We start from the raw sequence: 26,935 nt of genomic DNA, 5'->3' as shown, positions 1-26,935 counted from the left end.
AGTTAATCGCGGCCGCCGGGCAGACGCGCTTCGTCGTAATGCCAGGCGATTTACTCGAAACATGTGCTGGTTCGTACGTGTAATTCCTATCTGCGATCTGAATATACACTGCGAAATCGCAAAGATTATTTGCATTATTCTCACTGCGAGAATACCGCGCGTTTTAAAACAGGTCGATAGCTTATTCGCAATGCCAGTCAGCAGCACCGTTGTTACCATGGAAACTTCGTTTATTCGATATGTTTATTGACAATTATAAACGAGGACGGTGATGAACAAGAAAAAACTTCTGGCGCGCGATCTCTGTTCTATATTGAATTATGGTCATTTTACGGACCAGAAGAGATGGAGGAGGAAGAGACGGAAGAGAAGAAAAGAAATTACGGTTATGCTTCCGATAAAATTCCGCGCTGCACGATGTGAAATTATTTAAGGCAAACTGCTCTTCGAAGACTCGCTAGCTGTCCAGACTTCGTCTGGGGGGGGGGGGAGGGAGGAAATGTCGAGGTGCTGCCTTCCGGCGTTCTTTAACCGAGCGGAGTGGTAGTCGTAAAAAAGATGAGACCCAGTATCTTACGATATAGCCAATTTGACTTTCCTGCATTTCGACCCGATGATCCTAGCCAAGGGGAAAGAAATCAGTTCGCCTCTACCTCTCCCTCTCCGTTTCTATACGCTATATAGGAAAGATAATAATTCAGAAAATGCAGCCATCGACGATCGAACCGATTTCGTTCAAGGAGAGAGGAAAGCTCATTCCGCCCCGTTCCCACGTTACAGCGTAAAAATTCATTCTTCCTTTCGTTTCAAAAAACAAAATGGAACCGTAAAAAGAAGCGCATGTGCTTGTCTGTAAATAATTTAAGTGGAGTGCCTCGGCTGCGCAGTCAAATCGTCGAGAGGTCCTTCTTCCTCGAATTTGCCCCTTTCTCTCCTCGCTCTCTCCCTCTTGTTGTCTCTTCAGGTTCGCCCATCTGAGCGTACCTGAGCAAGAGCGCGCGGAGTGTAGGTGCCTGGGAACGTAGATATTTTCCCATTTGCGTGTGTACACACGTACACGCACACGTAGAAATGGGAGCTAGTGCGTCGTTTCAGACGTAACGTACGGTCGTGCTTTTTGTACGCAACAAGCTCTGGCTCGATTGTCTCTAAAACCGTCCTCGACGAAATGCACGTACTCTTTTTTCGCGTTTCACCGAGTACCGTGCAATCCCCCCCCGCTGTACCTCCCGCGCTTTAGCCCCCGCGAATTCAGCCTCTCAAACCACAGCGGTGTTTGGATAGGTACGCGACCGCTTCTCCAGAGAGTCGTCAACGAATACGCAGACGACGACGACGACGACGACGACGACGCTGCTTACACCAGCAAGAACGATTTGCGTAATGGCGTCGCGACGCGAATCGAATCCGTGCTGTGTCAATGAACGAGCCCGGAGAAAATATTAGACAAGATGTGAGCTCTTCAATAATAAATTCTAATCAATATAGATATCCCAAAATATGAAACGAGTATTACAAAAATAGTTGCCCTATCGTCTAGATCACTTTAAAAGAAAGTTCATGTAAAGATAAATGAATAATATTCGGATGTCGTTAATTAAAATACTAATAACTTATTGTTAGTGATTTCCCAAAATCGAAATTTACTGGAAGCCTCGACTATAGAAACAGTATCCCTGACGTCACTGTGCAATCGTGGACGCAATCGTGGAGAAGTTTTTCTGCAAAATGCAGAATTCTATATCCGGAAAGATAATCGAACTCGTTCAGAACTAGTTTCCGGGAGAGTGAAATTGGCATTCTCCCCGAGGCTGAGAACGTCGAGATCCGACGTTAGATTTTGTCAGGACATAGGATATTAGGCAGCACTGTAGACGCAAAGAGAAACGCGCAGGAATTCAGTCTGGAAACTCTCCTCTGCCATACCCTCCCGCTTGCTTGAGCCCTCTCGTGCAATCTTGCTGGTTGCAGATAAGACTAATTATCATTATATCCATAGAGAATAGCTCGTGCAGCATCATCCGAGAATCCTAATCTAACCTTTAATAATATCGTCGACAGTCAACAAGCTGCGCGGAGTACAAGACATTCCGAGTTGATCATAATTAACGGAGGAACAATACGGACTTTGCACGAGTTAGAAAAATGATACTTTGGAATTATTTATTATTAAGCGCCCTTTTTAAGACTTCCTACTAATATCGCGGCACCTAAGTGAGAGCCGCCTAAGTAATTTCAAGTGTCTATGGTCTAACTTTTATCGAAACTTATACCAGTATATATTTGCTCATAACAACTGTAATTTAACGAAGAGCAAAGTTTGAAAATTGACTCCGTATCATAGCTCGTGTAACTTCTATTTACGGCGCGGCCGCGTAGCGTGTTTATGCATGCGGTAGACTCGACTTTAAGGATGAAATCATGCGCGGGTAGAACGTGACCCACTGTTAACGTTGTAAAAGACACGGAGAACTTGTTTGAACGTATCGGTATCCCTGGCAGAAAACGACGAGCGTCTGCTTACTAATGGCGAGTGGCGCGAAACTTTGGACGGGCGTTATGAAAATTTACGGATTTTAAATGCCCGCGAACGGGCGGCGGCATTAGAAGTTTTTACCCGCGCGAAACTTCGTCCTCCTTATCTCCCTTTATGGTCGAGTGCCGTCCTAGAAAATGGGGTAACGCGAGTATCTCGAAGCGGAAACATCGATCTCTCTGGAGGGTCGTAAAAACCGCGAGAGGCGCGGGCGAAGACAAAAGTAAAAAAAAAAAGAGAGAAAAAAGAACGTAAAAAGAGGAAATAGACGAAGAAAGGAAATAATCCCGGAAATTGAAGTGGACAGAGTCTACCTACGAATAATATTTCCAGTCTCCGATAAAGGGAATCTCCGTTAGTAGGCCAGTGGGATATCGATGCTCTGTATATCAAAACCAAGAGGGCGATTATTTTGTATTTTTCTATAACATTGAACTTCCAAGTAGCTTATGAACAGATCGAACTCAGGAAAAGAGAGAGAAAAAATGTAATATATCGCGTACATTGTTAATTTTAGTAAGTATTAAAAGAAATATTAACAAAGGAATATTATTTCACGTTCTGCGTGTTCCAAGATTTTAAATCGATATTGATAATAGTGGTAATACGCTCTGTATTATATTTTCTTAAGTGCTAAAGTAACGTCGTTCGGACTTTGACCGTCTGATCAGTGAAACAGATCAGTGAAATAATTCATTCACGCGGTCGGAAATAAATCAAAGCGTACTGTGAAATCAGCAATTTCTCAAATTGCCAGCTTAATTTATTTAGTTACTCGTTGTATTGCCCGGACACCTCTCCGCCGTCCAGGCTGCTAGCGGCCGCGGCGCGCCGGTGACAAGGAGAGGCGGCGTCGGCAAAGTTGGTAACTTTATGCTCCGCTTGTTTAGATTGGACAGGAAAGCGGTCCCTCTGGTTCTCGCCGATGTTGGTAATTTGGCACCGACTTCGGAGCCAACCAGCCGGTACCGTTGACGGTTTAACCGTAATCACCGAGCGCAACGACTTTCCCGAACTCCCAATCCCAAGATTGTCCGTGTCGCCAAAGGCGTCCGTGGCGCGCGCGCGTTCTCTCGCATAGCGCCGTGAATCGATGCCGTGATCGAGTAGGAAAGACGAGTTCCACCCGTGCCAGCTGCTAGCTGCTACATTTGTCGGCCACTTAACCCCATTGCTCCGTCCCTAAGTCACTGGCACTGGTGAACGTGTTATTACCCGTCGTAACGCATGCACCGCTCATCGGTTACGCGATGTTCTTCAAGATGTTCTTCAGACCGGCTCGGCGATTAAACACGCTGAATGGGGAACGAGGTGTTTCCACCTTGTAACGATCTAATGCCAGATAATTGAGACGATAAATGGAACGATAAGCGTTTCAGGCGCAAATCCTGACTGTTGTTACGATCAATCTTCCTTTATTCATTACATTCACGCATGTTGTATAATGGATGAAAACGCCTCGATAACGCTCAATCGCTTGTTCATCTAACAGTGTCCCACGCAATGCGTGTATGTTGCTTCAAAAGATGCAAACCGGCAAGCAAACTGTTAATTGTTACGACTCATGGCACGTGTCGACGTGACAAATAATTATTCAGGCGAAACGCCCGGCAATTATATCATATTGTAGCATTATACGCGCACAAATTCCATTTCAACGTATGGCGTTTACATCCCGGCTTCATGGTTTTCGGCTCGTGTAATTCATCGAGCAATTAGAATCACACACGCCGATGCGAGACTCCGACTCTTGTACGTATATATTGTCCTCTGGATATATATTGTCGGCTAAAGCGATTAGCAAGGCACGAGCACTGTTTGAGATGTAGGCGCACAAATACGGACTTATTGATTCGCCGTTAGACACTCGCTGCGTCATGCATTATCGACGTGTCATTGCGTATACGCACTCGCTTTTTAACGCGGATGAGAAACGGAACGAGCTACATCGAATGCGTTATTACAACAAAGGAATGCAGCGCATACATGTCCGAAAGAAATCTACCTGCCATTCAGCGACAGCGGTATTCATATATGAAACGCGCGTTTAAAGAAATTTTCGCGCAACTTTCGCGCTTTGTCATCTAACGCGGGACCTAAATGCAGAATTTCGCTGATCCAGGCACACGAGACACGTGAGTAAGAGCGATCTCAAGTTCCAAAATTCATTAGGGCGTACCGCATCGAACTCTTAACACATATACAGCTGCCATTTAACCAGCCATTCACTCCACCACGCTGCTTTCTATCCTCTAATAACTTCCCGATAGTCGAAACGTCACGAGTTCCAGCGAACGACTAGACTCTGTATACGCTTCCAATAACCGCAGGACAGTTGCCAACTGGCGCACATGTCGTTTTCCAGAATGCTCCCATCCGTGAATTTACTTTACAGGCTCGCCGTTCGAAGTGAAATATAGGCCAGCTCAATTTTTCAAGCTCTTTAACGCATGTCGCAGTAACGCCAATTCGCATATGAAAAAATCACGCGTAAAAGCGTGATTCTAAACACTTTCTCAACTGTTTCAAATGTAGGTCTATCGTTTATTATCTTTATCGACGTAAATAAAAATGTCGTATTAAACAAATTATAGTTGGAGGTAATGGCAGTTACAAAAAAAGATAAAAACAACTATAGACGGTAATCACGATTTAGACAAACAAATCTCAGGAAGATCTCTCTTACGCTTGGGGTGCCAATGGTGCCATTTGGTATATACGTCGAAAATTTCGTGCCCAACCTTGCGTAGGCTGGTATAATTAGCCGCGAATCCCGTTCGCGTTGAGAGAGAATGCGAGAGAGAGCTCTCGGAATACCGAGGGAACGCTCGCTTTGCGAGACAACTGGTGGATCCGAACCACGCGGTAACCTTCAGACGACAGCGACGACGGGAAGGTGGAAGTCTCACAACGGGGTTTCGTAAGATGAGCTATGACGCTACACGGCAAAGTTAGCGGCTTAGCGTCAACGTTTGACAAATTGTGCGCCTCCATCTCGCGCCATTGGACGACGGCAATCTCCATTCTCTCTGTATCCGCGGCAATGACGTACGCCTTTGTCCCGGCTGACGCGCTATTTTGTTGAATGGCCACCTTTTCGAGCGTACGACGCGGTCTACGGGCGTATTAAACGACAAAAGCGTTCCTGGAAGACAGTCCGCGTGATTCATAATTAATTACGAGTGGTATAAACACGTCACAATGAATCGCGCGAGCTAAACGTCTCGCGCTCTTGATTAATCGTCACTTGCAGATCGGTCTAATCTGAACAAAAAAAGATTCACCCGGTCGTTGTCGGCGCACAGTCAACCCTTTTATATGAATATTATTCTCGAACAATGCTACAAACCTTCGACCTTTAGCGAAATTGACATTACGTTTCGCAGCGTGACGCAACGTTATAGAAAACCGTTGACAGAAAACATCTTCTTGGGTGGAGACCTTGGGACCTTATTCAAAAATCCACGTCAGAAGGGCTACGAAGGAGAAAGGATTGACGAGAAGGTGCGAAGGGAAGATTCTGCTTACGCGGGGAAGATTTACCCGATAAGATAACATCGTCATTATGACTTGATCGCGCCTCCCGCAGCATCCAGTGAGCGCCTTTTATCGCGGCGATCACGGCGGGTCTTCATCTCCCTACGTCGCGTCGTTTCCCTTAAAACCGATGACTGTACATGTCACTGCGATCCTCCCCACGATCGCACGACGCTTGTGTTCGCCGCGTGTGAGACGCGTTTCGCAGAACGCATGTAAGATTAATCGTGACGTGCGAAACAGTCCGCTACCCGCGTCTGCGAACACGTGTTGCCCATTCCTGCTTCTCTACTTGGGTGGTTTCGCGACCGTCGGAACGCTCGATTAACATCGGGATATCGCGATGTTCTTCACGGCGAACGATGTTCGATAACGACGTGACTGTGAACAGCACGCGTCCGGTATATGATTGCGCGCGACAGGCGGAATTAGCTGAAGTTCATCTCGCACTTTTTACAGTAGTATTTATACAAACAGCAGTTTGATATAAAAAATACTGTAATGCAAATTACGTCATTAAATAAATTTTTATTCTCTCCTCGCGCGATCCACATATTGTTTCTCATTGTTGCTAACTCTTATAAAGAACAACTCTTTCAAAATTATCAGAATTATATTGCTTATGTAATAATTTTGATAATTGTGAAGGCGTTATGCTTAAGAATTATTACTATCAAAATTATTACACTGCTTATGATCGGCAATAAAAGTCCCGTGCAGCTTGCCTTGCGAATCGCCGCATCGTATTTTGTATTGGCTCTATATATCTCAAGTCTAATTCTTCAGTCAAGACACGAGGCTCTTTTCGAGGGGATGCGATGGAACGCATTATTTCGCGGCGCAGAGCTGCTCGGGGGTCTCAAAACGCGAGTCCATCGCTATTTCAACGAACTCATGGGAATTGGCAACGCGCGGAGAAGAGGACGAGCGTTTCCGAAACCCGCGTGCGACGGCGGTAGACGGTGAACTGAAATATTAAACGGGAGGGTGCAGGGATGCATTCATGTTACGCACGGCCTACGTACGCGTGTATCCGCTATTTTGTTGGACCGCTATGCGCGCGTGCATATTAACTGATTTCGGTGGCACCGGCTTGTATGCTCGGGACAACACTGCGGGATCGTATGCGCACTTGATAAATATTATAATTAGCCGATGCGGCGATATAATTCGTTTACGCGTTAATTCTTGCTGCCCGGCATCATAGACTCCCCTGACAATGCCATCGCCGAAACGCACGATGTCAGTTATGCGATAGTGTTGGACACTTTGTCTTTAAAAATTCATGATGGATCAATATAACCGTATAAATACGTAACGAAAGCTAAAGTCCAGATAAATCGTGTAAGATCAGATGCGAACATATTTTAATCAATGTTTAAAAGTCTGTCTCTAGAGACAGAAACAACTCGAGTAAATCAGTACGAATATCGATAAATGATGATTTTATATTATCTTCACGGTCAAACTTGTGTGAAACGTTTCCACTTTCGGACGTTTCCGCAAACGGCATTATGGAGCATCACATTTGATTTTATTGCTCTCAGGTGGAAATTGCGCCAGCCTGGTAAAACGGTCTCCGCTGTCTCCACGAATACAATGCACGAATAAATATTACAATCGTCCGAGTTGTAACGACGAATTAATTCATTTACATAGCGGTCTCTCTCTCGCATCCAGACGACGTCGAGCTCCCTTGATACCGCGATACCCGTAGCGAACCTTGTTAGCCCCAGTTTCCCGTGTGACGGTGGCGCGCCACTGCATTACACGTACCCGGCATTACAGGCAATCGTCCGACGATCGAATCGACTGACTCCCGACTCCCAATGTGTATTCCGCGCGCGGCATGTCAGCCCAATTTTGCCCGGAAATTCGTGTCGCTGCGCTGCTGCTAGTAGCACGCGTCGCGTCCCGTGCCGTATATCGACACACAGAGGCGGGCAAGGGAGGCGGGCAGACAGGGCGGGCATCGTGCCGCGGGTTAATTAATAAATGGGGCTTCGATTTGGCGGGAATAATTCAGGAATTAACATCGCGGCACGATCGGCCTATCACTATTCGGTTCGGCTGCAACGCGCGTCGTTTGGCCAGCAAGGCGATGTACGCGCGACAAAGCGCACGGACGTGTCAATATTGGCTGAGAGCTGCGAACGTTAATAATTGATAAACAGTAGTTCTTCGTTACACTGTTTGGCAATTATTCGACGTCCATGTATAATAAGGACGCATTTAGCGTTATCAGTATAACGAGAGCGTTTGACTTACTGAAGTTACGCTTATCTCATTATTCAAGTAATTTCTTCGATTATACCATTTTTACTAGTGTGTTTATTTTACCGCGGAATATATACAAAAAACAATTGGAAGACGTTTGTTTAAGCCAAAAATCCTAGTTAGAAATATTTGAAAACGGAGGTGTTCAACAAGAGCATATGACAACGCAGCATTTATTTATAATTAGTTATAATAATAAAACGGACAACGGCGCTCTTTCACAAACAGTTTTCATTCGCAAGAAAGAGAGGGAGAGAAAGAGAATTGCCAGCTGTCCATTATATCTTCTTGGTGTACACTTGTCCGCGTGTACTGCCCGTGGTCGCGTATGCTGGCGTATGCTTTGCGGTAACATCAGCACGTGGCTGGACCGAGCCAGAAACCCACTCTCGTGCCTGCGGTTTCCTTTGTTTTCTCTGTTTTGTTTCGTATCACTCCATTATACCGCACGGAGAATCCTAAAAGAGAGCGGTACCCGTACGCGCGAGCCTGTACTTATAGGGCACCCGTATATAAAGATAAACTCGATCCTCATCTTCGTAAAGCTACCACGAAACGAGTTCTTTGATTGTTTAAAAGTGAAACTGTATTATGATTTATAACATTGCTTCCTTTAGCGATCTCGTTCTCCATAATTTTACCTACTTATAATGTTTTTGCAATTTGAGATAGAATATATCTCATCAATCAATATAAAAGGAAACAATATCCATCGTCACGATGACAACTTTACATTGTGTTGATTGGCGTTGTCGTTAAATATCACTAAATAACATGCCAAAAGCAAGCAATTTTTTTTCAGCCAAATATTTTTTCTGTTAAGATAAGAAAGGGTTATTCGAGTCAGTTAAAGAAAAAATCGGGTCTCTTTACCTTATATTCTTGCTAAGAAAATTTGGCATTTTTAGTAGAAAGAGAAATTTTTAGAAAAAAAAAGTAATTTTATGATAATTCTGTGATATATGCGTGGACTTTACGCTGTATAAACCAATATGTACCAGCGCAAGTGTTGAAATTCAATTAAGCCCGATATGGTTATTGTTTGCTCTGGCTTTCCATGAGATTGATTGCCGAAAAAAATAACACGAGAATTGTTTTATTTCATCATGTTTGTATTAAAAATAGATTACGGTTATTTCTAAATATATTTTGGTTATATTCAAAATATGTGACATATCAATCGACATAATCCTAATTCTGTAATCCTTGATATCACTTGGTAATGGACAAATTTATTTCTATTGTAAAATATCGTGCAAATATTTTGGAATATACATGCATATTTCTCTATTGATGAATCTAAAATTTCTAAATTGCAAGTTGAAAATTTAATACGGAGAATATTTTAATATAGGAATGATTTACAATTACTGAATATAATATATACAAAGCTGATACAATTTTTTCAAGCCAATTGTATCATCTTTTGCTGCAATAATTGTAAAAAAAATTGTAAAAAAAGTTTTAGTATCTACATATTTATCGATTTACTTTTCAGTGAGTTTATGAAAGAGCAACGATGCATGAGCAATACCGCGAATTGAACCAATCGTGGTGATGCACGTCGCTGCTATTTTCAACGATATTTTCGGGTATCGCATATACAAAGCGAGTAACGTTCGGTGCGATAAATACGGTCGAGAGTTTCGCCACTATGGATCGCGAAACTTTGCGGCGCAGATGGTTGAGACTGTTCGGCGTTGAAAATTGTCTGTAATTTTATGACCGTCAGAGGAAAAACGCGCGAGTTGGTGAATATAACGAATTATAGTGAAAGCGTGAATTAAACTAGGACAAGTTGTATAACGTAGAACTGGCTCGTCACATACTGCGAAATAAACTTTCGAGTATGCTATAGATATCGATTCGACGGTTAAATATAACTTGTTAATACGGGCTCGGTGTATAGTACGCTGCACATGCTCGCGTGTATCGACGAAAACGCGGCAGGTCTAATGGGAGGGTAAAAAGGGTATACTCCACGGGTTGAGCCACATTCAGACTGACGCGGTAATGCGCACGAATCCATTTAGCGACCGCAACGTCTCCATCCAAGAGAGCAAGCAGAAGAGACTCGGTACGAAGGAGAGAACTAGAGAAATAGGCACAGTGTACGGAAAACGGGGAGAGAGAGAGAGAGAGAGAGAGAGAGAGAAGGGAGAAGCAGGAAAATCTCTCGTTCCTAGGAAGAAATCCTCTTGGTACTCGAGATGCACGTCTTCCGTCATTAATGACTAAGAATACCGTTGCAGGCAAAGTACTAAAGACGTTGCGTCTTTCAGAGAAAATGTTTTCTTACCTACGTTGATTTGAAGAAGAACTGCAACTCCTTTCTCCTTTTCGCCCGATCTGTAATCCAAAATATATTTTCAAAATTATAATAATAACAGATAACAGATATTTAAATTTAATCGCGCTTTAAATCTCAGCTGATGCGTTTTTTATTTATATTCGAGAAACAAGAAGCACTATATTTAACGTGTTACGCAAAAAACTAATTTTAATTTAAGCTTAAGATTTTCGTGCGATATTATCGCAATAGAACGCGTTGAAAACGGAAAAAAAACATCGTTAAATTCCTCATTCACCATCGTCAAGAAAATATTATCTTCCGAAATCTCGTTTTATAGACGGCACCGGGCGCGCCTGCTGTGCTTTCGAAAGAACCCTCGCTCGTGGAGGCGCGACAACGAAAAAACGAGGGGGGCGTGTCGGAAAGACAGAAATTGCGCGAATTATGCGAATTAAGTGAGCTCGCTGAGTAGTGACAAAGCTGCGTAATGAAGATACCGAGGAAGGCGTGTCGGGGACGGAGACGGGGGAGAAACTGCGAGGCGCACGGTAGGAAGGGGTGAGGAGTAGGTGAAGGATATAAGACGAAATGAAGTCTGCAGGGTGGACGTCGAGGGAGAGGGAGAGCCAGTAAAATTCTTGGAGTCATGGGCGACGAAAGAAAGAGAAGACAAGAGGAAGAGGACAAGGAGAAGGAGAAGAAGTGTCGGGGATGGTAGTGCGGAAAGTGAAAGAAGGAGCAGAAGATGGAGTGTCGAGGACGGTTGTGCACCGTCGCGACTAAGGGTGACGGTGTGTAAGTGGCCCGCGAAAACCGGGTGGAAAGGGAAACGAAAGAGGAGTTGATGCTACTGCTGCTGCTGCTGCTGCTGCTACCGCCACTGCTGCTGCTCTGCTGCTATTGCTACCGTCGTCGTGAGAGCGTTGCGTATCGCGTGTATGTAGAAATAGCCGACGGTGCACCACATGCTGCCTGCAGCCGATGGAAATGTAAAACTGCGACAAGTCTTGGAATAAAGTAGCTGAATAAAATACAACTAAAATCCCCTGTCGGTCTCTTGCCTACACGCCAACTCGTGGAACTCGGCCGTGGTACGGAGGATAAGTTGAGGCGAGATGCGACGCAATGCCATGACTATCACGCGTTACCGCGACGTGCTCCTACGTCAAATGGAACAGCGAGGAAAAATCTCTCACGGGAATACACGCGCAAAGGGAGATGGCAGTCACAGGTCATTGACCATTCGTCCATACTGCGTTAGTGGGTGATTCTTCGGTTACGACGATTTACTGGGATTGACTGACATTCGTAAAGCACGTATAGAGATTCGCGATTAGTATAATATTATCTAATTCTAATATTGTGGTTAATTACTTAAAACGCTATTGATTCTTCGTAAATATTCGACAGAAAGTGTGAATTATTTGTAGCTTATTTTTACCGAAAATAATGCAAGTAGCGCATAGAGTATTAAGAAATAAACTTTATTTCCTACTTGTGTATACTTGAGTATACACATGTACCATTGAGTTACGAAAACGTTCATTTGAAAGTTGGCATTGCTCCTGACTCGGAAATACCGGGAAGGGGCCGCGCGACATGAAAGATCGTCCTTTCCGTTTCTCCTCTGTAGATACATACGCTGGACGCGGGTACCTTGGGTGACCGGATGCATTATCTGGCTGTTCGGACAACGTGTAAGTGTAATTAACACACCGCCGTTCATAACGAGGACAATGTACGCAGTCACACTAATGAGAGCAAATTAGCTCGTTTGTGCCAGTTTAGTTTCACCTCCTTGCTCCGCCGCTTTGCCGGCCGCGCGACGGGCTGTTCTCTGTGCGGTCAAGAATGCAAATTTGGCCGTTTCGCGCGCGCCCGTCTACACCAAACACGAATTTCTGTCGAGTTCCGTTGACGAATTCAGTGTTACGGACGGCTTGCGGCGTACAGTTTCAAAATTCATGGCTAACGTGACAAGATGTCTTTGATGCTATCCACATTCATGCACTTCCTAATAAAACACGAACTAATATACGATTGTCCTTGCACCAGTGTCTAGCGAACTGTATCGATTGTGTTTATGATCAAATAACGATTCTGCTATAATCACGGAAGTATCTGGATACTTTCTGAGAAAACTATTTAACATACAAATTAATTCAATTCTATCGTAAAAGGCTCATATCCTGGTCTAAGGAAATATTTTCTTTTCGTGCTAATGTAAATTTATGGATTTGAATATCATTCGCTATTAGATTTTTGTTCTTATTAATTATTAAATTATTAATCACGATGAATGAATAAATTGAATTTCACAATGTGGGCTGAATATCATGAATTTTATTACGCAATAATCTATACATCTACTTTGTGGTCTACAGTTTTCCTAAAGTACGTAGAAATGAAGTCGAAAGGCAAGTCGAATCGATTTTAAATAGAACCCTTTGCAAGAATGGACGTTTCGACGAATATTACGAGCTTGGTATTTTCTGGATTTGCATAGGACCGGAGCCACAGCAGCTTCTCGAATACGTATATGTAATGTGTGTGTGTATATATATAGAGAAATATATATATATATATATATTTCTCCAATTCGACCGATTTGTTATCCTGGACCGAATATTCTGCGCAATCCGAATAAGATGTACTGACTGGACGTATCGGAGAAGAAATAGTCCATCGATTGTAATCTTCGTTGAAAAACATTTTATTCGTTTTCAGTTTATGTTTGCATTTATTGTTATAAATCTTTTAAACACCTATTGAAGATATCCTCGAGACTATTTTATAATATATTTGTATATGACACATATATATATATATATATTTTATACATAGAATATTATTTATAATATGTAAATAAAGTTGATTTTTTTTAGTCGTTCGCTGATTTTCCATCACGCGATTAGTCTATTCAAGTTTTATTTAAAATAAGATCACACGGCACAGAGGAAATCTCTTGCAATAAATCACTAGTAGAACTCAAAGAACAGTGCAATATCTTAGATGTCGATTCCTTTGCCAGTTGATTTTAGTTCTCTATCGACATTCTTGAAAAGTCAAATCCACATCGCGCAGAGACTTGCCAAAGGGAGTTCATAGTGGAAACGGAAACAAAAGCGTAGAACAAAGAAGAATAAATATTCAGGATATCCGCAAACAAGGAAGGTTTACGATTTTATGTATAAAAATTGTAGAGTTACCTCGATCGCCATGTTACAAACGCTCTCATATTTCTTTGCTGCAAAATGCCCCGAGGGATGGAGAGGCGCGGAAGTGTGTTATAGAGCACAAAGGAGAAGGATTTTGGGAGAAAATGTACAGACACAGTAGTGCAACCATTCGACAGACCTCAAAACATGAAAAATGGACTGAAGTGTAGCGATGTTAACAGTTGTAGCTGCCCTCGTTATCATTTCCTCACGTTAAATAATTTTTTCTAACCTTTCAAAGACGAATAAAATTACTCTAATAAATTTTCGTCATGCCGCGGATAAATTTTTGCGTTTCTCCATTCATATTCCACAAACTGATTTATTGCTGCAAGTTCTTAATTTTCTTTGTTGTCACGACGCATGTACAGAGTATGCGAAATACATACACCTTGCCTTACTTTACCGGCACTCTCTCCAGTCCCTTCTTTTATTTTCTACATCGTTCGTTTCTTTCCCTTTTGTCCTATCCGTAGTGCTGCAAAAAGGGTCGCTGCGTCGCAACGTTAAAGTGCATTTCACCTGGGAGGAGCTTAACAGTAATGGCTTGCATCGTTTCGTCGAAACAAGCATCGATCGTCCGGCAAGTGGTTGGCATCCGAAAACGTAGTGTATAATCTATGATTATTGAAACAACTATGTAACGTCGATTTGCATGCAAATTGCACAGCAAGAAAATCGAGAATTCAATGAAGTATTTTAATTTGAAATCTTATAGAGTCTGATTTCTTATTCAAGTTAACATAAGAAAAATATAACGCAAGAATAATGCGCGTATCGATCTCCTAAATTGATGTTGATTCACAAACTCATCGGCATTTCCTCAAGTCTATATCCTTCGACACACAATTATATACTTTTCTTGTGTTTGTTCCGATCCAATCTTCTTCCTTCAACGTCCCAGCCAACATCGTCGTTGTATGCGAAACTGACGGTCGAGGTATTTTCCTCGAAAATTCGTTCGAAGGGATACTTGATGCTTGCGTAACGACGTGGTCCATGGAAGAGGATACCTTCGCGGAAGGCCTGTAGATTCTCACTCAGGTTTGCAGGCAGTCAAACCGCAGTGTCGGATTACGGTACTTGTAGAGACGGACGAGGACGAGGAGAGGAAAGAAAAATAGGTGGAAAAGTAGCGCGAGATAAGGGCGAACGCATTGTCTTCCCTTCAAATTGTCACTGCTCGCGTCACTTTCGTCAATCAATGAATAAATATCGCGTGACCGGTATTACGCCATTGTGAATGTACCTTTATGACGATGAAGATGTTAAGCGGGACCACCGTTTTCTACCTTTCTCTTCTTACAACCGCACGGCATGAATGGCTCATTTCCCGGTAGCCTCGACTCGCAAAGCGTGAAACAAGTTGAACGAGCGTACTCGATAATCGAGTCGGTTGTTCACGCGGTTGCCTCATCGCCTAGGCGTGCTAATTGCACTCATTATCGACGTTACCGGAATACGGAAGACTGCTCCGTGGCGGAACGTTTTCGAGCGTTCTTTTTTTGTAAGTAGAGGAAATGAACAGTGAAATCAATTGTATCGACGAATAGGTTGGATACTGTATATAAAGGTACGATGGATATATTCAATTTTATACGAAGTGAAAATATTTGATGAATATAGCATAAAATGTGTGCAACAAATCGATTGATTAAATAAAACATTTTGTATTGAAAGACATGTTAAATATATTCCGCTTAACTTGAAATATTTCTGAACTTTAAATCCTCGATAAATAATTTCGATGAAATTAACTTTGCATATGTTCAAGCGAAATTTTTGGCTGAAATATGAAACCCGTATTAATATGGCATTATTTTGTTGAAATATATATTATTTGTAATGCACATTTAAAGGATCGATATCACGCAATCCTGAACTCTAAACGCAATCTAATCGGGCACTTGTGTTACTCTCAAGCTCTCCACGGTTTTATTTAGAAGCAAATTCAGCGATTCAGGATGTTCAGAAACGTCTCGAATCCCGACCGAAGTATTCCACGAGAGTAGAAGGAAGTAGATACGGGGGACGTTTTATCGGCAAAGAAAGAAAAAGTATCTATTTACGAGTCGCGTCGTGTGTTCTGTTTATTTCGACGTGGCGTGATCAAGGAAACCAGAGTTTTAATTTTCCGCCTCAGCGACTAGCTAGCCGGAGAATCAATGAGAATTAGAGAGTAGGGTAGCACCCTGGCTTACCCTCGAACGAAAAGGAATACGTTGTTAGGACGATGAATTGCGGGAGAGCGGCGCGTGGAAATGCAAAGGGCACCGTCTTTGCTAAACGTCCGCTTATGTAAATATGTAAATATATACGTGAATCACATATTTATTTTATTGATAGCCGGCGTAAAGAAGAATTCGAAATAAAAAATAGATAAATCGAACGCGGCGACCTGCGCGAGTAAAATTTTATTCGTGTTTCCAAGATATAGAGACGTTCAGTCCGCAGTAACCTGTCACCCTAGATCCCACCAACATTTTTAGCTTAATAGTTCCTAAAGTCGTTCGTCAAAGTATATACACTCGTAGCAATTTTCTTTAGAAAGGTCGCGTCGCACCTTGGGGCCAGTAACTCGGGAGATCTTCTAGCGCAAGCGAGAAATTTAATCGCGACTCGTTCGTACGATTAAATGTCACCGCTGCCATACACGTGAGACCGAGTCGGGGGAGACAGAGACAACGGTGTCCCGGGAAATGAAAGGGTGCAAGACGAAGTCGCGGGACGCGTCGCACGAGGGACAGAACGGAGAAAGAGGGAGAGAAACGGAATAAGAGAAGGCGAAGAGGAGAAGAGGAGAGAGAGGTAGTCGAGGACGAAGGGTAGATCAGCAGGGCCCCAGATTTCCCCAGTGATTGTCTCGCAAAGTCTCGCAGAGTCTCGTCAGACCATTCATCGGCGACGTGCCGAGACTTCGAGTCTAGAAGGTTGCAGCCCTCCGCTAAACCGTCGCCAGTCCTTTTTCAACCCCGACGAAAGAGGAGGCAAGAGCTGAATCGCTTGACGTCAACCCGCGTGTGTTTTATCCCGCGCGGCTCTGTCTCCTTCTCTACACCTGTCTCTCACCCTTACTCGCTACCACGCTCCCCCTCCTCATTCACCCTTTGATGATGAAATTGCCGAACTGGCCGATAACACTGATTGAAAAAAAGGCTCCCACACAAAATCGAATTTCCAGTTACGAGCACCCCTGGTATAGCCGAGGACACCGCGATACCGATTGCTTTGATCGCCATGTATATACAGCCCTCCGTTATGAAACCCCCTGCGATCACCCTAAAACTTGAACAGAAATTACAGTTATCAAATGAATCTGATTTAGGCTTCTGACATTTCAATCGCACAATTATAATTATGATGTGTTTGATGTATAATCTTAATAAAGAACAAATAATTTCATTAATATTTTTATACAATGATATCTTCTACAATGAGACACAACAGTTATATTATTAATTTTAGTGATATGTTATTACGTTATCAGCAAAAATTACGATCTTCTCGTAAGGTCCATAAACCCGCATTTCTCTTTCGTTTTCCATTTAATCGTCGTGACGTTTCAGAAACCGTTCGCTCTTGGCGGAGCAGATCAGGCATTCGCCTTTGATTAACGAAGCCCTCGACGTCCAAAGAAACGATTTACATTTCGGCGAAACGCGGCAAAATTTGCGAAACTGGTCAGCAGCCGGCACGGTCGGCGCGTATTAATTAGAGACTCGCCCTTAAAGTACCAGCGAGGCACGGCCTTAAAGTACGGCAGACGTGGTCTGGCGAATTCAGTGCTCGGATTTCACGTAGTCAGACGCGGGTTTAGTGCGCCGTGGGGGTAATTATTCAAGCGGCATCCCCCGTGGCGGGAGAGTCACGCAAGGGTACGGCGCGCGGCGGCGGAGGGTGTGAGTGAGCCGGCCTGAGGGGGGCGCGAGACGGCGACGGGAGGGTTTCTGAGCGCGTCATCCATCACTCCGTAACGTACGCATGTACCCGCGAGTGCCCTGAAATAATTGAGCGAGAGCGGCGGAATCGTTTCTCCTCGGTAATGCTAGCGACTGAAATTTTGTTCGTTTCTCGGCGGGCGAGCCGTATCCGCCCACGGAAAAGCGGACGAATAGAAAAATGGAAGCTTCCACGATATCTCCACTTTGAAAATGTTAATGCGTTTATTCGCCTCAACTATTGCGGTATTTGAGAGTGCATAATTCTCTGACGGTGATGTATGAACGTACTACTCTCGCATACGAATTTATACATATAACGTGAGTGCATATACGTAAGTACGTAATATACGCTCGTATTTTTGGCAGAATATGATTCTCCCGTTTCTTCACGAGCACAATGATCAATTCAGTTAGGGATAATAATATAATTACCACATTATATGCGAATTACTCTTCAGTGGAATTAATGTCTCTGAAAGAGATTTCAGTTGCAGCGGCGAGAATCACAAATGCGAAATTGTAAGTAAAGAGGGGGATGTCGCGAGCAGGAAAGCCGACGACGCTTCGTCCGCTTGGTGAACGCTTCGGCTTCCCCGGTCACGCTTCCCCAGCACGACTTTGATTATTCCAGAGCCGTACGATTAGTATTCTGTAGAAAGGAGAAAAAATGGACGGAGAAAGGAGTGAGGAAAGGGGTTAAGGAGAGAGAGGAAGCAAAAGGAACGAAAGCGCGAGAGATTGAGCGTAATAGCGCGGAGGAAGGAAGCGAGGAAGCGGATACCGAAGTCGTTACGTTTCGGTTCGGCATGCCGGACCACCGCGCGCCCAGTTCGTTTTATAAAGCTGCCTACGAAATTAAGAAGCTGTAAATTTGCGATCCTGAATTAGTATTCCGCCAGACACTTCCTCGCGCCGTCTGGAAATCGCTGCGAAGTGGAAGGCGCCAGCGAAACGATATCGAGTTGGGGCGAATACAAAGGGAAAGCATTTGTGTCGGGAAGGCAAGCAAAGAAAAGGCGGGGAGGGGGCTACCTTACAGAGCGACCGAAATGGTGAGCGTAATCCTCTTTTTGGGCCCTTCCATTCCCACCATCTTCTCTTTCCGCTCTCGTTCTTCTTCCACGTGCGATACGTGCTTATTTTCGGGGGGGGGGGAGGGAGGGGTAAGATCGACGAGTTGCGACGCGTAAAAAACGAGCCACCCCTGAAGGGATAATCTCGGCGAGAAAAATATCGGCGATCATTCCCGTGCTCGGTGACACAGCACGGTACTCCATTGCTCAACCGTTGCAATATACTCGCCGCGATATATGTTGCCGCTTATTTCAAGGTTCAAACTGGTAACAAACGAAATAACGTTAATGACGCCAGTGATGTGTGATAAGATATCGCAGGCTTATAAGCTTGTATGATATGTGATATGTTGCGTAAGACAGAAGCGCGTAAGTCAACACACTTATTTCATGCCTGTTTAACATCTTATCCCCTTATCCTTTAAATAAATGGATTAATAAATGTTACTTTCCTACAATCATTAAAAATATTGAAAGGTTTCCTGAATTTTAATCATCGATAATGAAAATTAAGAGAATCCTTTCCTTGAAGGATTGACGCTGCAACGTTAATATGAGGCACGCTAACATTTAATTTAATCAGCTTGTTGACACATCGTTACATCGTGACAAATGAGCTTTCACTCGCCACTGTTCTGGCCGTGATAAAGCGAAAATTCTAACAATAAAGACGTTACATTCCGCGTATCCTAAAATAATTGAATATGCGCTGGAGTGAATTAGCGGCGGCGTTGAATTAAATATAAGACGTCGGTAAGCCTTGGGGTTGGATCGTCGGCGGCGCTTGCTATTAATGTCACCAGCCCTAACCGCGGGTCATGGACACCGTTAGAAGGGTGCATTCTTAATCAGGTATGCCTTTCGGTACACCCGCGCGCCCTAAACCGAATGAGATAATAAAGCTGCATCCGCAGCAAACCCTTAATAACTTTACGAAATCTGGACCAACTAGTTAACGCGGCAGACCCATTGCAACATTAATAATAAAACGGCAACACGGTGCGTTTGATAAAACAGCAAAACGCTAATCCGATAATGTAATTCTATATACCTATGTATAAATCTAATTCGAGGATTCGCGTATAATTACTACGTAATTGTTGATCAATTAAATTCTTGTACACAAATTGACAAGAACTGTATTTAATTTGTTAAACATATTTTGTATAAATTCTTTAACGAAAATCGATTTTTTTAAATTTGCAACCAATGTTATTTTAGCGATGATTTAATGGAAAATCATTATTCACAATATTATAATTTTTAAGATGAAAAATTCGGCCAATTAAATTCCAAATCATATTTCTGCATAATAAGAAAAATGACAAGATACCGTTACGTGTCTGTGTTCTTAATTAATCGCTTGCACAACTTGCAAATCCTTTTCTTTGAAACAATCACTATATTATCTGTCTCCAACATTGCTCTTTGTGATTGCTAACTTGCGAGACTTGGATAGATAAATCTTGAGAACCCAACTACTCAGACAAAAGTGTCATCGTTATAGCAATATGAAATCCCTGTGCATTAAATCGCGGACGGGATTCCTTAAGAAATCACTCGCGCGAATTGCGAGAGACGGCGATACAAATCGTATATACCGTGACGAATTTACTTTCTCCCGTTCGCGCAATCCGACGGGACAACCGCGTCGCCGGCGCGAGCGACACAAAGGGTGAGCGATGATGAATTGGATGCAACTCGCATCCCCTTGGCGCTCCCCCGGAGGGTTCATGACGCGTCCCGATATACGCGCCCGGCCCCATACAACACCTACACACCTACATACACACGTGACATTTGCTCGTACGCGATTTCGTGGGTGCGCGGCTACTTAACGATTCGCCCGGTTTTTGCACCCGGCAGTGACTCACGTTCTCGCACACATGTGCCACGCAGCCACACGCTAACTTCGCCGGCCAAGTCGGCGGATTCTGAAATTAAATTACGAATTACGAGCGCGGGTGTACACGAGGCGTTCGCAGCGGTGAGGCTTGGCGGCAGCGGCGGCGGCGGCGGCGACTTTCGAAGGGGCGGTTTGCGAGACTTTACGACTTGCAGTTATTTCCTCGGTGGCGAGCTCGCGGCAATGCACGGAGAGAAACGCCGACAACGGGGGAAAGAGGCTTCGAAATGACTCGCTTGCGAGACGACCTTTGAACTCACTCTAATTTTTTTTTCCTTTTTCCTAGCGAGTTTGTATCCAGTCTGTCCGCTGCAGCGTCACAATGCCAATACAAGAGGAAGCTTATGGAAACTGTATGTGCTACTAGATTATCTCGTTAGCAATTGTTATAGTTGCAGCAGAATATATATATGAATATTCAATGATTTATTATCGCTCAATTTATATTTCGCATTTTAATGTCATTTTAATTTAATTGCAAGGAGAATATAAGAGTTAGAATGTAACAATAAGATTTAATTTTAATTGCCTGAAAATATCGTTATTTTTGCATCAATTCTGGAATATGGCGAAGAGATAAAAAGGCAAAATGATGATTATTGACATAAAATTCAATTGTATCGACATAAAAGTCAATTAGAATATTAATTCACATCTCCAGTGCACGGCACAAAACATAGGATATGAATACCTAAAAGATTTAAAATCTTCTTAGGAAAAAGATTCTATAAATGACGCGAATAAACATCATTTTATTTTATTTTTGATGTAATTTCGACATTTCGATTGGAAAATATTTCTCGTTTACTTGCGCGGTAATCTTGTAAAGACCGACAATGCGTTCGGCAATGTAGCCCTCAACGGCGGCCAACTTTAATGTCCGACACCGTCAGTCGTTAGATTGATGTAGCAGCATCAGTCGAGTATTAACCTGAAATGAGCGTATAATGGCGGTGTCGGGTATTTGATGCCCGTGCTCAGGATGCAACGTATGGCGTCCGCTTGTATGCAGGTCCTAGGATATTGGGCTTACATTATATACGCCGTTCATGTAGTTAAAATTAAGCGATATATCGATATGCCGAGGTATCCGAATACATATCATATGCGGTTATATATGAATATACACTAGGATGGTATCAATTCAATTCATGCGAATTTACATCTGTCAGTTATTGTATTTGTAGCATCGTAATTCTTCGAATTTATAACGACGATTAAAACTTTTATGATCTAATCTGAAATAAATATAAGCTAATTCATTATTATTAAAATTTTACAACTAGTTCGAACGAAGAATTCAGGATTCCAATCGAGGGGTAAGATAAATCCAGTAGATTCGTCGACGATAAGTTTCCAAATTTCCAGACCATGCTTGCCACGCGTGCGTGTATGGTTAAAGTGTAGTCGGAACAGATTCAAGAATACTTACGACTAAATTGACTTTACTTGTTCAGGACAGTTTTTCAACCTGTACATTCTCGTTTCGAGAAACGGTGCAGACAATTGACATTGTGATAAAGATTCGAAGTGCAAACCGATTTCTCTTTTTCTCCTTCGCGATTCTTCCGCCGGCTCCTCGCAGGAGTGTAAATATCGTACGTATAGGATTTAGAGCGCGTGTTTGTGCACGTCCGTGTGCCGAGAGGTACCGAAGGAAAAGTCTCCATTCTTAAAATTCCCGGTGCCCAGGCCCCCGGTGCGGCTCGCGACGATATTGGAAAAGCTATCGACGCCTTCTCATCTACTAGCCGGCGTTCAACGTACAAACCGGATGAAATATTCGGACGCAATTTCTTTATGATAATTCAATTTATCCCTCGGTCGCACGTCAGCAGCCGCGCGATGTGCATTGGCTCTATCGGGTTGTACCGATACATACCTGACGTTACCCCTGCCTGACGTTACCCCTCTCCCGGACCTTTTATTCTGCAAATGGTCGGACCTTATTCGCCCATATACTGCTGGGAATAGCCAACCCGATAAAGAATCCCACCCGTCTTCCGTGAATTCATTTCGCAAGTACCTTCGGAACTCGCTGCCTCTCGAAGATTCATGAAAATTGATCGATCCGCACCTTCGGCGAAATTTCTCGCGCGAGATATTCCCTTATTCGATCTTTGAAATGCTCATTCTCGGATGCAACGTTCTCGCGCGACAGTGTGTAGCGTTGTCTGCTAATGTTTAAATTAATATAATCAAAATTTGTACTGCTAGAAATTTAAATTTGCATTTCGTTCTTTCGCTTCTGCGGTAATATTAAACAGATAATGTTTTTTGAATAAATGCTCCTACAGAAAATGCTGCTACTTCTTTCGTGTAATTAATCACTATTTCTGCTATATTCTAAAATATCCCCGCGTGAAAGAAAATATTTTCTTTCTAAATTTTTTGTCAAAGCTTCAAGATTCTTTTTGGAAACAATATTCTACGCATCGTATATATCTATACATCTTTCAAAGCAAAAATAATCTCCTAACAGCAGTCCTTGCTTCCTTCATCGACTGTTACTTCCAAATGGTTGACCCATTCGTCGTGCTTCATAACAGCCGTATATATATTTCGTTCATAATCCATCTCGTATCAATTTATCTTAAGCGTATCGAATCGTATCCGTGAGTGTCTTTCCCTTCTCTTATTTTCCCGTTTTCCCCGACTACCCCATCTCATCCCGACGTCCTAGCGCGAGCGACATTATCCGATTATTTCCGACCGCCATTTTCCACGGTCCCACAATGCATCCTTCGATTGCGACGAGTCTCGATTGTATTTTCGTAAGTGATATTTGCTGAGAAAACTTTGGCCACTTTACTCTAATTGTTTCTCCCTCCCCGCGCGCAATCGCGCGATAAGCGAAATCCGTCACGATGAATAAATATCCCCAAATAGACATGCTGGACGAATTTACTCTATCGCGAAGAATCGTGATATTTTCCGAAGAATCGCGATATTTTCTTCCACGTTAACATACATTTTTTAACTCTCATCTTCTACCTGTAACCCCGAGTTCTCGAAAGAAATAATAGAACGTAAGTGAACTGCTCATAAAGCTTTTAAATCTATTATCGAACGTCGAGTTTTATCGCGAATGTTGTCTTTTATATTTGCGCGTTAATTGTTAAAATTTTCTCAGACCTACAATCCCGAAACTAAACTATTACTCGACGGCAACAAATATGATTTATTAACGTCTCGAAAGTTTGACGAGATGTTGCAATTAATTCTGCGATATTCAAGAGGTATTCCAAGTTACTTTGCTGACTCACATTGCCAGGATGTTTGCTAATAAGGCGCATTCACGGTTCAATGCGCAATATAATTATGGATAATTTGGAAATAGCGGTCGTATCAATCGTGCGGTCTACTCGCGTATTTTCCGCTGCGGAGCGCTACGAATCGGCAGTAAAGAGTAACGCGAAAGGATTATTATCGGTCGTATAAATCGGTAACGCAATTAACGCTGGGTGTTAGGAGGAAATTACAAGTGTGTTATGGCTTACATATACGTCGAATAAAACGCGGCCGATACGCGTACCGTTATTAGAGCGCCCGCACCGTTCTGTATAGCAAGTTGCTAATTAGTTCGCCAGATGGACAAACCGTTTGCGGTAAAATTGGCTCAGTTATGTAATAAGTCCTCGTATATTGCAGGCTGCTAACGGACTTTGGCGGTTCTACGTAACCACCCCGCCTCTTGATTTCCAATCGTTGAAAAGGCAAGCGATATTCCAGCGTTATTTAGTCGATAACTGCGTGTAATCTATGTTTACGCCGGTATCGTCACATTTTCGCACATTTATAATTTTTGTTTTAAAAAAATGTAAAATTATATCTTCTAAGATAACGTTAATTAAATTCGGCCGTCTTCGAACAATAAAGAAGCACGTTGCGACTGATATCTCATTTAAATCACGCTACGTTTCGTTCGCCATCGTCAAAAAAGGATTGCCTCAGTTGTACGTTTTCAGAATGTGCTCGGCGGCATTATGGGCGAGGGGAGTTTCCGAGCTTACGTACGAGGGATTGCTGGTTATACGTCGGACGTTAAACCGGCTTGGAAATAGTTTCCGGAACTAATTTACTCGCGAGGGTCAGCGTCGTCGTCGCCGTCGCCGCCACCGCCGCCGAATATCCTCTTTATTTCACGTTCGGCTATCGTCCTCGAAATCGCTGCGGTCGCGAAGAGCGAACTTCGAACACGGATATAACACTCGATCCATTTTCTGACTGCGAACCAATATTATCTTTGATCCAACGTCGTCAACCATAGTAACGCCTGAATATAATTCGAATACCGAGAATTCCTATGTTATACCGCGCCGCGCGAGAGAGAGAGACGTACGATTACCTACCTACGATCGAATCAACGTACATACATGTCGTATTTATCCTAGTTTTGTGATCGTCGATGAAGCACTCTCTCTCTTTATGTGTAAATATATATCTTCCCATTTCCTTTACAAGTGAAATTGTTTGGAAACTTTATTTTTTTGCTCTGTCGTGCCTTATACGTTCGAAGTTATATTAAAATCATGTATGATTTTTCGCATATATCGATTTCACTCTAATTTTAATCATCTAGCTCTAAATTTAATAAGCTATTCTCAGCTTTACATTCCTAATTCAATTATTCGCTTATTCCAGGTGAAGATTTGTCCCTGTATAACCGCGACTCCGACAAGGAGTGACTATCGAGGTACATGAAAGAAGGACATGAACTACTCGCAAGGTAAGCCAATTCCGTTCGATAATATTACGTTCTAAAATATAACGTAGAAATACATCTCCCGGCTCCTCCCGGCGGCGAACGATTTTACTTTACGGGAGAGACGCGTCACCGATATCTCCGTGTATCTATCGAATTCACGGAAGGTTTGTCCTCGTCCGATTTCCAGCCCGGCCAAGTGAACGGGCGGCGGTCTGAAACAGTTCGGAAATTCACTCAACTAATCAAATACCGCTAAAACCGCTAAACAAGTTAGGTTAGCAATCTACGTGCTCCGAATGGCAACTCCGAACTGCTGCGGCTGCGAAGCGCGAAAACGCTCGCGACTGCTTCCGCAATCCGCACGCCATCTTCGCCCTCTCATCCACCTACATTCCTTAACGAGGGGAAACGACTCGATGCAGACGTGTACGGATCGCCTAATCGACGGTCCAAGTTACGCGATTCCAGGTTTTGACTTTGTCGTGTCCATCGTGTCATCGTCTAGTTGGTACAAGAGCGATCGATAGAGCGGTAACCTCTCCAATTTACAATTAAAATAAAGCGCGATAACGCATTAAAAACTCAAAGAAATTATATTAATATTGTATCTTTATATAGAAAGAACATTTCTCCTACATATAAAATGATGAAAAAGCAAAGATTGAAAAGAATAAGACAAAGCGTTTTTGACGATATTTTTCTTTAAAAAATTTAGTGATGTTTTAGTATCACACTTTATTATAGTTTTTGACGATGTCTTTTCTTTCGCGCTAGTTTTCAGAGTTGAATAAATCAATAATGATTTAACGAGTTTTCTAACAATTTATATACAAACTATAAGACTATATATCCTAATAGTCCCATTTCCATTTATAAAATTTATTAAAATCGCTGTGGAACTTTTTGATTGGGAATGCAGTCCATGTATGTGTCGGATCAGATAGCTAATCAATATGTCTCGAGGGTGCAATGACACGTGCTGTCGTCCCGTCAAGATGTTTTCTCCCCCTCTCGTGACCTAATTGTCCTCATATTTTTGACATCGGACGTTATCTCGTCCTGCCTAATAGAAGAGCCGCCATAGGGGACATATCCGTAATATCTAAGCATCTTTCTGGTCATTCACATGCAAATGCATGTATACTGAGTCGACCACTAGGCTCTCCACGGATGAGCGGATCCACAGTCGATGTACAGCGGACACTGATCCCTCGTTGCATCCTTTGTCCTTGCAACGTCTTTTCAGCATTTTCGTCTCGTTTACTATTTTACGGAGGGATACCTTTCCGAATGAAAAAGAGCGTACAAATTAGTCGGATCGTTAGTGAAATCCATATTAACGAGACACCCGATTCTCCCTCAGTGGAAACGCATTCCGGATCCCATGTTAATTCCAATCCCCAGGTCTTCAACAACGCACAAAGAGGAGAGAGTCGCAGCGGCAGC

The 26,935-nt window shown here is 43.0% G+C and overlaps 1 protein-coding gene and 1 long non-coding RNA gene across 10 annotated transcripts in view; one reads left to right on the top strand and one right to left on the bottom strand.

The window, feature by feature from the left end:
- Nucleotides 1-26,935, top strand: part of Ten-m (teneurin transmembrane protein Ten-m) — a 515,153-nt gene that overhangs the window by 125,164 nt on the left and 363,054 nt on the right. For all 9 annotated transcript variants that reach the window (XM_071707983.1, XM_071707972.1, XM_071707975.1 and 6 more), the window contains exon 2: nucleotides 25,426-25,510. In XM_071707983.1, coding sequence (XP_071564084.1) covers nucleotides 25,495-25,510 — 16 coding nt within the window. In that variant the 5' untranslated portion in view covers nucleotides 25,426-25,494. The remainder of the gene's footprint in view (nucleotides 1-25,425; nucleotides 25,511-26,935) is intronic.
- LOC139773520 (uncharacterized) overlaps nucleotides 1-26,935 on the bottom strand; it is a 106,004-nt gene that overhangs the window by 11,372 nt on the left and 67,697 nt on the right. Inside the window, exon 2 of the long non-coding RNA XR_011718366.1 lies at nucleotides 10,650-10,699. This is a non-coding gene — a long non-coding RNA (uncharacterized lncRNA). The remainder of the gene's footprint in view (nucleotides 1-10,649; nucleotides 10,700-26,935) is intronic.

This window comes from Temnothorax nylanderi, unplaced genomic scaffold (assembly GCF_030848795.1).
Source record: "Temnothorax nylanderi isolate EJ_2023f unplaced genomic scaffold, tnyl_v1.0 TNYL_tig0063_pilon, whole genome shotgun sequence".
In the NCBI taxonomy this organism is placed as follows: domain Eukaryota; kingdom Metazoa; phylum Arthropoda; class Insecta; order Hymenoptera; family Formicidae; genus Temnothorax; species Temnothorax nylanderi.
Note: the sequence above shows the minus strand (reverse complement) of the source record. Positions and strands in the feature narration are given on the sequence as shown.